This window comes from Oncorhynchus mykiss, chromosome 15, assembly GCF_013265735.2.
Source record: "Oncorhynchus mykiss isolate Arlee chromosome 15, USDA_OmykA_1.1, whole genome shotgun sequence".
NCBI classification, from domain to species: Eukaryota; Metazoa; Chordata; class Actinopteri; order Salmoniformes; family Salmonidae; genus Oncorhynchus; species Oncorhynchus mykiss.
In genome coordinates this window covers 28,671,703-28,685,629 of record NC_048579.1, presented here as the reverse complement: position 1 = coordinate 28,685,629, position 13,927 = coordinate 28,671,703, and the positions used below count along the sequence as shown (strand labels likewise).

The following is a 13,927-nucleotide window of genomic DNA, read 5'->3' as shown; positions in this document are numbered from 1 at the left end:
ACACGAGCCTACCAGACGAGCTAAATAACTTATATGCTCGCTTCGAGGCAAGCAACACTGAAGCATGATTGAGAGCATCAGCTCTTCCAGAAGACTGTGTGATCACGCTCTCCATAGCCAATGTGAGTAAGACCTTTAAACAGGTCAACATTCACAAGGCCGCAAGGCCAAACAAATTACCAGGATGTGTACTCTGAGCATGCGCTGACACACTGGCAAGTATCTTCACTGACATTTTCAACCTGTCCCTGACCGAATCTGTAATACCAACATGTTTCAAGCAGACCACCATAGTCCCTGTGCCCAAGAACACCAATTTAACCTGCATATATTACTACTGACCCGTAGCACTCACGTCTGTAGCCATGAAGTGCTTTGAAAGGCTGGTCATGGCTCACATCAACACCATTATTCCAGAAACCCTAGACCCACTTCAATTTACATTCTGCCCCAACAAATCCACAAATGATGCAATCTCTATTGCACTCAAAACTGCCCTTTCCCACCTGGACAAAAGGAACACCTATGTGAGAATGCTATTCATTGACAACAGTTCAGCATTCAACACCATGGTGCCCTCAAAGTTCACCTCTGAGCTAAGGACCCTGGGACTAAACACCTCCCTTTTCAACTGGATCCTGGACTTCCTGATGGGCCGGCCCCAGATGGTAAGGGTAGGTAACAACACATCTGCCACGATGATCCTCAACATGGGGGCCCCTCAGGAGGGGGTGCTCAGTCCCCTCCTGTACTCCCTGTTCACCCATGACTGCATGGCCAAGTACGACTCCAACAGTATGACTCCAACACCATCATTAAGTTTGCCGACGACACAACAGCCTGATCACCGACAAAGAGACAGACTATAGGGAGGAGGTCAGAATCCTGGCAGTGTGGTGCCAGGATAAGAACCTCTCCCTCAACGTGATCAAGACAAAAGAGATGATGGTGGACTACAGGAAAAGGAGGGCCGAGCACCCCCCCCCTTCTCATCAACAAGGCTGTAGTGGAGCAGGTCGAGAGCTTCAAGTTCCTTGGTGTCCACATCACCAACAAACTATGTTCCAAACACACCAAGACAGTCGTGAAGAGGGCACAACAATGCCTATTCTCTATCAGGAGACTGAAAAGATTTAGAATCGGTCCTCAGATCCTCAAAAAGTTCTACAGCTGCACTGGTTGCATCACCGCCTGGTATGGCAACTGCTCGGCCTCCGACCGCAAGGCAGTACAGAAGGTTGTGCGTACGGCCCAGTACATCACTGGGGCCAAGCTTCTTGCCATTCAGGACCTCCATACCAGGCGGTGTCAGAGGAATTTTGTGGAATTTCTTTCCTTCTTAATGCGTTTGAGCCAATCAGTTGTGTTGTGACAAGGTAAGGGTGGTATACAGACGATAGCCCTATTTGTTAAAAGACCAGGTCCATATTATGGCAAGAACAGCTCAAATAAGCAAAGAGAAACGACAGTCCAACATTCCTTTAAGACATGAAGGTAAGTCAATTTGGAAAATTTCAAAAGCTTTGAATGTGCAGTCACAAAAACCATCAAGCACCTATGATGAAACATGAGGACCACCACAGGAAAGAAAGACCCAGAGTTTCCTTTGCTGCCGTGGATAAGTTCATCAGAGTTACCAGCCTCAGAAATTGCAGCCCAAATAAATACTTCACAGAGTTCAAGTAACAGACACCTTTTAACATCATCTGTTCAGAGAAGACTGCGTGAATCAGGCCTTCATGGTCGAATTGCTGCAAAGAAACAACTACTAATGGACACCAATAATATGAAGAGACTTGCTTGGGCCAAGAAACACAAGCAATTGACAATAGACTGGTGGACATTTGTCTTCTGGTCTGATGAGTCCAAATTTGAGATTTTTGGTTCCAACCGCCGTGTCTTTGTGAGACGCTGAGTAGGGGAACGGATGATCTCCGCATGTGTAGTTCCCAACGTGAAGTACGGAGGAGGTATGATGATGTGGGGGTCCGTTGCTGGTGACACAGTCTGTGATTTATTTAGAATTCAAGGCACCCTTAAACAACTTCTTTGGGATGGGTGTCCCGTCCACGGAAGGTTAAGCTAACGTAGGCTACTTCGATTAGCATGGAAAAGTTATTAAAAAACAAATTAGGCACATTTGAGCAGTCTTGATACCACATTTTGAACAGAAATGCAATGGTTCATTGGATCAGTCTAAACCTTTGCACATACACTGCTGCCATCTAGTGGGCAGAATTGCATCTGGGCTGGAATAATACATTATGGCCTTTCTCTTGCATTTCAAAGATGATGGTACAACAAAATTTCAAAAGAACGGTTGTTTTTTTCTTTGTATTATTTTTTACCAGATCTATTGTGTTATATTTTCCTACATTCTTTCACATTTCCACAAACTTCAAAGAGTTCCCTTTCAAATGGTACCAAGAATACGCATATCCTTGCTTCAAAATTTAAAAAAAGGAGTGGATCCTTAAGAGGTTTTAATGGCTACCACAGTATTTTGCAGCGATACACCATCCCATCTTGTTTGTGCTGAGTGGGACTATCATTATTTTTTCATCAGGACAATGACCCAACACACCTTAAGGCTGTGTAAGGGCTATTTGACCAAGGAGAGTCATGGAGTACTGCATCAGATGACCTGGCCTCCACGATCACCCGACCTCAACCCAATTGAGATGGTTTGGGATTAGAGTGAAGAAAAAGCAGCCAACAAGTACTCAGCATATGTGGGAACTCCTTCAAGACTATCGCAAAAGTATTTCAGGTGAAGCTGGTTGAGAGAATGCCAAGAGTGTGCAAACCTGTCATCAAGGCAAAGGCTAGCTACTTTGAAGAATCTCAAATCTCAAATATATTTTGATATGTTTAACACTTTTTTGGTTACTACATGATTCCATATGTGTTATTTCATAGTGTTGATGTCTTCACTATTATTCTATAATGTAGAAAATAGTCAAATAAAGAAAATCCCTTGAATGAGTAGGTGTGTCCAAACTTTAGACTGGTACTGTATGTTTCACATTTTCGCCTTCATAGATGACTAACCACCCAAAATACTTTTGAAATACAAAAACAACTATGACAGTTTTGAGAAAGCCATATGATCTATAAAAACTCCCTGTCTATTGAAAGAGTAGTTTTACCTCAGATTGGATAGGTATGGCCAGTCTGAATGAAATGTTACATTGCAAACTAAATGAGACACATTTCCAGACACCATACACTACTGTACCACACAGAGCTCGAAAGACACACTCACATTAAACCATGCATTTACTGTACATTGTTTCTCTGCATAACACACACACACAAACACACACAGACACACACACACCAACACTCACATACACACACACACACACACACTGTATAATATCTGGTCAAGAGCTATGCCCTACTATGGCATGTGTAGTAGGCCAGCTGTGCTGCAGCTGTGGTTTCTGGGTGTCATCCCTTCCTCACACACAACACACACACACCCACACACTGAGCAGGCACTGAGTATGCACGCACAAAAGCATGCACACACACACACACACACGTGTGCATACACACATACACACAACCTGACAACTCCGCTTATTTTGGCTAAAGCTTTGATTATAGCCCAGAATGTAGTGGCAGATCCCATGCACACAGCCTGAGCACAGAGAGAAACAGAGGAAAAGAAAGAAAGGGAAAAATAAATGAATGCTGCAAGAGTGCTGAGTGAGGACAACGAGTGGGGAGACTCCCCCTACACCCTCTAATTCCCCTCTCTGTGTCCTCTCCTTCCTCATATTCATATTTTTCTGATCCCTACCTCATCCAAACTGGGTTGTGTCTCAAATGCCACCCTATTCCCTATATAGTGCACTACTTTTGACCAGAGCCCCCTGGTCAAAAGTAGTGGACTATATAGGGAATAGGCTGCCATTTGGGATGCAGCCCTAGTCTTGCCTGCAAGGAAAGCCTATATCATGGAGGTTCTATATCTCAGTGGAGACCACATACACACCATAAAGAGATAAAGAGACAAAGCGAGGACATTGCTATGGGTGAGAGTAGAGAGCACAGGGTGAGAGATATGCTGTATTCTACAGTACAGAATACAGATGTGAGGTGAATAGAGCATTGGGATCTCACTCCACATAACCATCTGGACCTGACTGCATGTTTAGGCTGGTGGAGCTGTGGTTCCCTGGACAGCCCAGTACTACAGCTCCGCCAGTAAAAACCCAATTTCAGTGGGTTCTGCTAGAGTGGCACCGAGTTCACCGCTCATCTGGTCTAAATTAGGGATGCATTCAAATGTGCAGCGGGGAGCAAGGATGAGGATTGACTGCTGACTGACTGAACCCAATTGTGAGTGTAAAGGACATTACTTTTAATGCAGTTGAGAATCCCCCAATAACCACGAGAGATGTAAACCAGTGTCATTTTGAGATGTTGTAAATAGGGAGGAAAAAAAACATGTGTACACATATGGGAATGGTTTAGTGCAATTATCACAGGAACAGTCTTAAGTTTGGCCTTCGGACCGTTGCGGGACAGTTTTCCCAAAGCTGGAAAAATCAGAACGCAGGAAGTGGAGCTAAGCAAAGCCGCGGGTTGGTTCCCGGAGGTGTGATTGGGGGTGTTGGTTAAATAAACAGAGACAGGGTGAATGGGGGGACGTGTGCAGGGGTGCAGGAAGGGTGCAAGGGGGAGGACAGACAACTGCACTGAGGTTTCGTGGAAAAGCAAAAAAAAGGGGGCAGGCTGCGGGTGGCAGACTGTGTGTAAATGTTACTTTGGAGAGAAAAGGGCTTGTTTTAGTTTCAGAGAGTGTGATGATCTCGCAGAGTGGGATCTCTCAGAGTTTCCATGACTCTTCCACTTACCTTAATGAATAACAATGAAACATTGTCCGACAGCATCTATGTCATGTTTGGGCAGACCGAATGGGGTCACTGGGGGGGATGTTAGGCACACAAACACACAACACACACACAGCCTGGTCCCCCCCACACACACACTCTCCAATGTAATCTTATTTCCTGGCAGGATATGAACAAGGACCCCACGCACAGTTTGGACAATCACTTTCTCAACAAACCAAACGACTTCAGTGAAATATGTCAAGTAGCAACATGCAGGTTTGTTTGAACGATGCTAGCCACCACGGTTGGACAATGACATACACTTTCTATTCTATGTCTCAAAAGTAGCATGCCCTTTTGACAGACACACCAGCATGAAAATATGTCTCTCCCTACCTCTTTAAGGTTGACACCTTATTCCCTATGGGTCCTGGTCAAAAGTTGTGCACTACATAGGGAATATGGTGCCATTTGGGACGCAGACATGCATGCACTTTGACTGACAGATAGATGTGTGTCTCCGCTTACCTTTATACCCGAGGACAGCCACAGCGATGGTGAGTAGAGTGCACAGCACGTAGAGTAGTGCTATGGAGGTCTTTAACGCCCACTCATTCTTACACTTAGTGCACTGGGTCCCCTCCTGGATCCCTACACAAGGGAGAGAAATGCAGATTAATAAACATTTGGGAAAATAGTTAGCATATATCCTTTCCTTCCTACATCAATATTCACAATGTAACCATACGAAGTGAAAGGATGTTAAGGTTATCATACCAAAACATTTATTACATTGTATGAAGGACCTGGGTCTCTGTGCATTGCCTGTGGCAGGGTTATTCAACTCTTACCCTACGAGGTCCAGAGCCTGCTGGTTTTCTGTTCTACCTGATAATTAATTGCACCCACTTAAATCAGTCCCTGATTAGAGGGGAACAATGAAAAAACATAGTGAAACTGGTTTCGAAGTCCAGAGTTGAGTTTGAGGGGCCTAGGGGATAGGGTGCCATTGTCATAAGTAGTGGACTATATAGGTAACAGGATGCCATTTGGAACACATGTGATCAGGTGTCTATTGTGGCTCAGATGGCTGCCGAGTCAGGCTATGTGGAGACAGCAGCGAGCGAGGTCAGAGTGGGGCCTAGCTGGCCCTATGTGGGCTGGGAATCTGGGGTCTATCCAGGTTCTGGGTCTGAATCTCCAGATCAACACATCTGGACAAACAGCCTGGAGGCCACATTAAAGGGCCCACTGGTCCCCCGAGGGCCCGGTTGGTGAGGGGGTGAGGGACACCAAACAAACACATAAGATGAAGAGATATGATACCAACCTCCTCTGATTCAAACCATGGACCTTCAAGTGGGGAAAGTCACAGAGCCACGCAAGCATTCTCCTACATTCTCTTGGAATATTTCTTTCCAAGGATATCTTTCCTGACAGATGAGTGCCGAGATCCGCAGTGCTGACGGGAACACAGCTGTATTTCATTTGAATTCAGGAAGTGGGGGAAAATGAAAGGTCTGCTTTCCATGTACCTGAAATAAAACTCCTTTGCATGTTCAGCGCAAGGAAAGCCACTTCCAAGACATGGACATTTCCATGGTAACACAAAGGCAGCCTGTGCCAATGCAATCTTTGTGTTAACACTTCTTGGCCTATGCTTAATATATGCCTATTGAGCTTCCTGTTTTGTTTAAAGTGATTATGATAAAGAATTATATCCTAATAATTTCCATTAAAAGCATTGGTGTAGAAATTGTGATTTCCATTGTAGCCTAGTCTTAAAAATAAAGGTTCCAGTTGGAACCAAATAAGAACCTTAAATAGGATGGCTCTTTGAGGAAGAGCACACGCCCTATTATTTTATGCAAATAAGGTGTTTAGCCTTATTTACATATTTCCCAGGGTGTCTTTCAAGTGAATTTTTAGAGTACCACCCATGACTATGTTTTCTAGTAACAGAGACATGGTTGTTTCTTTCATTCATTTTTATCCGTGTCACATTTGCCAAGTGAGATCCTAATTGAATGACTCAATGTTTAAAGACAATTTATATTTCATAAGGCCTTATTTTGAGGGTCTAGTTAAACCCTAACAAGGTCACCTGAAACTCATGGTTTACAGGCCACAGCAGGCCTGTAAAGTAATGTGTTATTCTTATTAGAAACCAGACAGAGTAGGGATAACCAGCATTCTGAATTTGTTTTCACCTGCAACCTATATTCAGAATGACTGCTAGGGTTGGGAGGACTAAGATACTGTATGATACTACCTAAAGCAGAGGTATTCAACTCTTACCCTACAAGATCCAGAGCCTGCTGGTTTTCTGTTCTACCTGATAATTAATTGCACACAGCTGCTGTCCCAGGTCTAAATCAGTCCCTGATTAAAGGGGGACAGTAAAAAGAATATTCATAATGCAGTGGAACTGGCTTCAAGGCCCAGAGTTGAGTTTGAAGGACCTAAAGCATCTAAACTGGAACAACTATTTCAGTAACGGGTGCAATAAGTCCAAGTAACAGATTTGATTCGTTTAGAAAAATGTATGTTATTTATATTTGAGTAGCATAAGATTAGTTAATCAATCAAAAACATAGGTATTGAAACAAACAATTCTAAAAATCAATGCATGCTGTGAAATATGATAATGATGGGGGTGGTTTTGCTTCACCTATGGTTATTAACACCAACATCTGCAGCCTTCCATACATTTCAAGAACCTTTTAGAACTTTGAAGAACCATATATGCCACGCGAAGAACCCCACTCTTAACTAAAAAGGTTATTCTTTATCGGGCAAGAGTTCTCCAAGGAACCTTAAGAGCTGAGGAAGAACCATTTAAGAATCTTAATTTTCTTTAGTGCACTGGAACCATTTGGTGCCCGAGCACTTGAGTCACCATCCATACAGTTGAAAAGAGGTATAGCTAGCAAGGGATAGCTTTAGCCAATTAGAAAAAAAACTGGAGTGATCAGGTCGTCATTGTAAATAATAAATCATTTTTTAATTGATTGTAAATAGTTTGTCAGGTTGCTCGGCTGCTATAGAGCCGCAGTGGGACTTGAAGATGCATTGTGTCCACACAGCCAAGTCAGAGTGAACATTTTCTTTACCTGAATGAGTGTTGAGGCACGGACAAAGCAAACGCAAACACAGTTCCACACTCCAAGCTTTCACTAGCTCCTAGCCAACCTTGAGTCATTCGTGTTGACTCAACTCCCTGGCGGTCCGAGCAAGCAGCAGTCCACTAACTTCACTTTAGCTCACCAAGGCTAATTATGCACTCCCCATCGCCCCTAACAACCCCATGGAGCACTTCAGCAGTCGGCACACTGCTCGATGACACAACATGTTAAGACAACACAACTGGAGAGCTGTTCTTTTCATTACTGTTACTCTTTAACAGAAGTCACTACAGCGCATTCGGAAAGTGTTCAGGCCCCTTGTCTTTTTTCACATTTAGTTACCTTACAGCCTTATTCTAAAATGGATCTATTTTATTTTTCCTCATCAATCTACACACAATGACAAAGCAAAAATAGGGTTTTTAGACATTTTATGTTGTCCTTCTGGAAGATTCTCCCATCTCCACAGAGGAACTCCGGAGCTCCTTCAGAGTGACCATTGGGTTCTTGGTCACCTCCCCGACCTTTCTCCCCCAATTGCTCAGTTTGGCTGGGCGGCCAGCTCTAGGAAGAGTCTTGGTGCTTCCAGACTTCTTCCATTTAAGAATGATGGAGGCCACTGTGTTCTTGGGGACCTGCAGATATTTTTTGGAGTACTTCCCCAGAGCTGTGCCTCTACACAATCCTGTCTCGGCGCTCTACGGACAATTCCTTCAACCTCATGGCTTGGTTTTTTTTCTCTGATATGCACTGTCAACTGTAGGACCTTATATAGACAGGTGTGTGTTGTTCCAAATCATGTCCAATCAATTGAATTTACCACTGCTGGACTCCAATCAAGTTGTAGAAACATCTCAAGGATGATCAATGGAAACAGGAAGTACCTGAGCTCAATTTTGAGTCTCACAGCAAAGTGTCTGAATACTTGTAAAAAATAAGATATCTGTTTTTATTTTTAATAAATATGCTAAAATGTCTTTGTCATTATGGGGTATTGTGTGTAGATTGAGGAGGAAAAAGGTCAATTTCATCAATTTTAGAATACGGCTGTATCATAACAAATGTGGAAAAATGAAAAGGGTCTGAACGCTTTCTGAATGCACTGTAATTACAGCTAAAGAAGGTAATCAAGAGGAAGTCAAAGAAGGAGAGTAGAGATGGACAAAGAGCGATAGCAGTTGGGAAGCAGCAAGAAAGAAGAGAGAGGACAAAGACAGAGAGGGAAATAAAGAGAATGAGACAGAAATGAGAGAGAGAGAGAGAGAGAGAGAGAGAGAGAGAGAGAGAAAGAGAGAGAGAGAGAGAGATATGAATGATAGCACCTGTACACCTTGCTATCCTGACATCACATGTTTCCCTTTGGAGCTGAGGTACCTTGTCCAGCTCTCAGTGAGTCACGAATGGCACCCTCACATGGCTTATGATGCCCCCATCTATAACTGGCCCCTCGGTGGCCCCCTTAAAGTCTCTTAACAAGGACTAGCGCTTACCAAGAATATCTCTTACAATCACTGTGCAAGTTCTGTGTGTGCAGTCAGTTACACAGAATCACGTCAGACAGGTCCAATAGCAGCTGACAAATGTCTTGGTCAGTGACAAAGATCCGCTTCAATCTGTGGTTTGCCGCTATGCATAGATCGTTGTAGATCATAGCAATGGTCGTTGAGTATGTAGCCGCCAGGGCTAAACAAAATGGATATCAGAGCTTCCGAACATTTATAACGACTGACGTGTGTTTGGAGTACAAACCCAATGCCGGCTTCCACTGCTAAACAAGCACATGAGAACACCACTTCAAAGTCATCAAAAAGCCTTGCTCCAGAAACAGCAGTGCTATCTAAATATGTTGACAGAGTTCTTATACATCTATTGCTCTGAAAGTAAATCAAAACACTAGAAAATGAATTTCTACAATACACAGACAAGGCGTTCCAACTTTTTCGTCATTAGACAATGTGGACAGGATCAACCGAGCTGCCAGGATTAGCTGTCCAAGTAAACAACATGGAGGACAGCTGTCAAAACACAAACATGGCCGCCACAACAACAAAGCAACCTGCAACCCCCTCCATTTTCCAGCTCATTCCATCCCCACTCTTTCCAATCGATGGTCAGGTTTAGAGAGAAGGGGGCTGGAGGTATCAGATGAAGCAGCTGTGTTCTGTTGGGCTCTTGTGTTTTTCTGCACCCCAGTGAGATCCCAGTGACAGTCTCAGTCCAAGGTCGTGATCCAAAGGTCATGGCTTGGTTGTTTGTCGCCCAGTGGGTGACTTCCTGGATGGGCCCTTCAGTCTGACAACAGACACAGGCTATGTCCTAAATGGCACCTTATTCCCTTTGGTCAAAAGTAGTGCACTCTATAGGGAATAAAGTGCCATTTGCCCTGGTCAAAATTAGTGCACTATATAGGGAATAGGATGCTTTTTGGGACACCGTATAGATGCTGGACTCCTGACTGAGTCACATCAAAGTTAGGTCAATAAACATTGTCACTCACTGGGAAAGCATCGTTATGTTCATGCCGTAGGCACCTGGGATAAAAGGCCCACAGATTCCCTTGTTGAATGTTAGAAGACTAGTAATCATCTGACAGATGTACAATGGACAATTCAAACAAAATGTGAAACATAAACTTTCTGTTCTCATATCAGATCACCAAACCAAATCCACAAAACAGACGGCAACATAGAGTAGAGAACCACTGATAGCTGATGCCATTTAAACATTGAGTTTTGAATTTACCAGAGATGAAGAGGCAAAGCGAGAGGTTTTACTCCGGCCGAAATCTGTCAACGAAAGATGAGCCCACGAAGTGACTGTAGGCTACAGTGACTATACACATTTTTTGAGGAAGGATCTGAGAGAAATTAGAGCAGACTCCAGAGAAATGGAGAAGAATGAATGCGGCGCTTCCTTCTTCACAGTTTAACAACAATGCGTTGTCTATCTGTGGAGTTTCATGGTTCCTTCAGACTGGCTGCTACTCATTGAATTGGACAGTGGGTCGTCATCACTTCCCACAGCTGCACGGTCAAACCTAGGTTAGCCTTGCCGACCACGACCACAAAACAACCAACATCCAGGATACTGAGACCATACTGAGACCACAGACTGACAAAAACACTTTTATTGCTCACAGCAAAACACAATGCTGCTCCAAACACTAAGAACGTTTTCCATAACAAGTAAAGAACACCAATCTCTTTTCCAAACTAAGTGCTGCTTGGGATGAACAGTGTAGGCTATTGTTCCTCTAATATTATTGAGTTCTGACATCCTGACAATGTCTACCTTGTTCACATCGGAGTATGCTGTCATGTCCCAGAGCTTTGCCTTTGACTAACGTTTGGTCAACGTATCCTCACCAAGCCTCATCAACTTGTTCTCTTCTACAAATCGACCATTAAAGGGTCACTCTGGGATTAGAAAAACATAAAACTGCTCGAGTGGCCAATGGCTTGTGTCATTCATTTCACAGTCCGAAAACGGATGTACCAATCCCGGATTGCCCTTTAAACTCTTGGCCAGAATGTCAAACGGGACATTAGAAGACAGGGTTCATTTACAGTAAATATGAGGAGAAAGCTATATTAACCGATGAGGAGCGGAGGTCAGTAAGAGGAGGTCAGGCTAAGAGGGATCTGGAACTGTGCCCTGCCTAACACACACTCAAACCCTTTCCAGAAATCAGCACAAAATCAGCTCCAGGAGGGCAATCATCGCATTGCTATGTGAAAGTGAACTTCTGGCATCACGGATGGTTGAGATGGTTGAGAAATAGACTAGTTAGATAGACTCCTGGTGAGAGCACATAAAGACAATGGACAGTCATGGAGAACCTTGTTGTGCCAAAAGACCAAAACGGTGTCTTTCGAAAAAGCAGGACAATACGGTTGGAATGGTACATTTGTTTTGTAAATCATGCTAAATTCTGGACTTTTCCTGCAGCCCATCTGTGGCTCTTTACTCCAAATAGAAATGAGAAGTTTAATAAGATCGTTTGATATACTGTAAACCAAGCCAAGAGCTCTTTTTACAATTTGGAGGGGGAGGAAGGCTCAATGACTGACTCATACGCAGCGCTGACTTCTTCAATGGCATAAAGTAGTACAAAGTACGAGACAAAGTGTGTGTGTGTGTGTGTGTGTGTGTGTGTGTGTGTGTGTGTGTGTGTGTGTGTGTGTGTGTGTGTGTGTGTGTGTGTGTGTACGTGTGTGCGTGTGTGCGTGTGTGCGTGTGTGCATGTGTGTGTGTGTGTGTGTGCGTGTACGTGTACGTGTGTGCGTGTGTGTGTGTGTGCTCATGCCTATGTCTCTGTGTGAATGAATATGCATGAATAAACACATTAGGAAAGTTGAGAAATACACCTAAGGCTGTGGCGGTCATAACATTTTGTCAGACGGTAATTGTCAAGCAAATAACTGCCTGTCTCACGGTAATTGTCACTTAATTAACATAAACACATTCAGCATCTCCTGGTTTCCACACAAGCCACTGATGCAGACCTTTGGAAAATCTTAATTTTAAAAAGTCTAATAAATCCATTTAATTAAAACATTTTTTTTTTACTTAACTTTTATTTAACTAGGCACGCCAGTTAAATAACAAATTCTTATTTACAATGATGGCCTTCCCCGGCCAAACCCGGACTACGCTGGGCGCCGTATTGTGCGCCGTAATATAGCCTACACCTTCACAATAAATCCATAATTTATTTTAGACAGGTCTGAAGAAACACAATATGAAGAAAATGTAGTCTATTTCAGATGAACAGAATAGCATACTCTGAGTTGTCCTTATGCTAGGCCCTGATCTGGGCTACACTATTTCATTTAGCAGACACAATTTGGATAGAATTCCGTGGCATTATTTTATATTATTTTATAGTATGAAGAATACAATTGAACATACTTTCTCCAAGCGATTTGAGGGAGTGCGCAAATGCGACTATTCGGTGTTGAGCAGTTAACAAAGAAACAGGTCCTCCTGTATACTTCATTTAGAGTTATTTATGCAACTTATTTGTGATACAAATGTTGGGATATATGTTTTGATTGTTAATACATTCTAAGGCTGTATGATGTGAATCTAATTATGATTTGAAAAAAGTCTCATGGCTGCACACACTTCATCAGTCTCTCATTCACAATTTGACAAGCACTTAATAATGACTCTGTCACACCAGCCTTCGCTTTGGCTCCCCATCCTGTCCAGCTCAGGTGTTCAGCGTCGCCGGCCTTCTAGCTGCTGCCGAACCTACTGCTGGCAAACGTCCTTCACTCATCAACTCCGGACTTGTCTCGTCATCATTACACACACCTGGTTCCAATCCCCACTCTATCACTGTATATATACTCCCTCTGACATTTGTCTTTGTCGGTCATTGAAAATGTTACTCTCTCAGATTCTAAATTATTATTAGCCAAAGCTTGTCACGTGATCGGGTCCTTCTCAAAGGCTACTAATGAAGACATACACATCGGGGACGCAACTGCAAGCGTCCTTTCAAATTCCAAGGCGCATATTGAAGATGTTGGAAGAACTGTCCACATTTACATTTTGTCATCCAACAAGATAGTCAGCCAACAAGATGAGTAGCCCTAACGAACAGCAAAAGCACCAGCCTATGTCAATCTACTATCCCCCATAGTACAAAAGGTGGCCTATTCTATTCTGCGCAAGAAATTAATATTCCAAGCATAGTCAAGTGAAAGGTGAATATTGTCACCCATCAGACTATTCTTGATTTAATCTTGTCTTTACACATACTAAATAATATATGTGTGACATTTGTTTTGATTTAGAATGGACCAATATCATGCACCTGTTTCAAAACTTGGGAGGGGGAAAAAATACATGTCATCTATGCACTTAAATAGATAATGGAGGATGCTTTTCCCATGGTTCGTTTTCATGCCAGCCAGGTAGGCTATACTCCTGTTGTAAAGATAAGCA

At 43.2% G+C, this 13,927-nt stretch overlaps 1 protein-coding gene across 2 annotated transcripts in view; it reads right to left on the bottom strand.

Moving 5' to 3' along the window:
* The window catches only part of LOC100136716 (collectin sub-family member 12), a 61,210-nt gene that overhangs the window by 13,327 nt on the left and 33,956 nt on the right, over positions 1 to 13,927 (bottom strand). For both annotated transcript variants that reach the window (XM_021562976.2, XM_036944235.1), the window contains one exon: positions 5,376 to 5,498. In XM_021562976.2, coding sequence (XP_021418651.1) covers positions 5,376 to 5,498 — 123 coding nt within the window. The remainder of the gene's footprint in view (positions 1 to 5,375; positions 5,499 to 13,927) is intronic.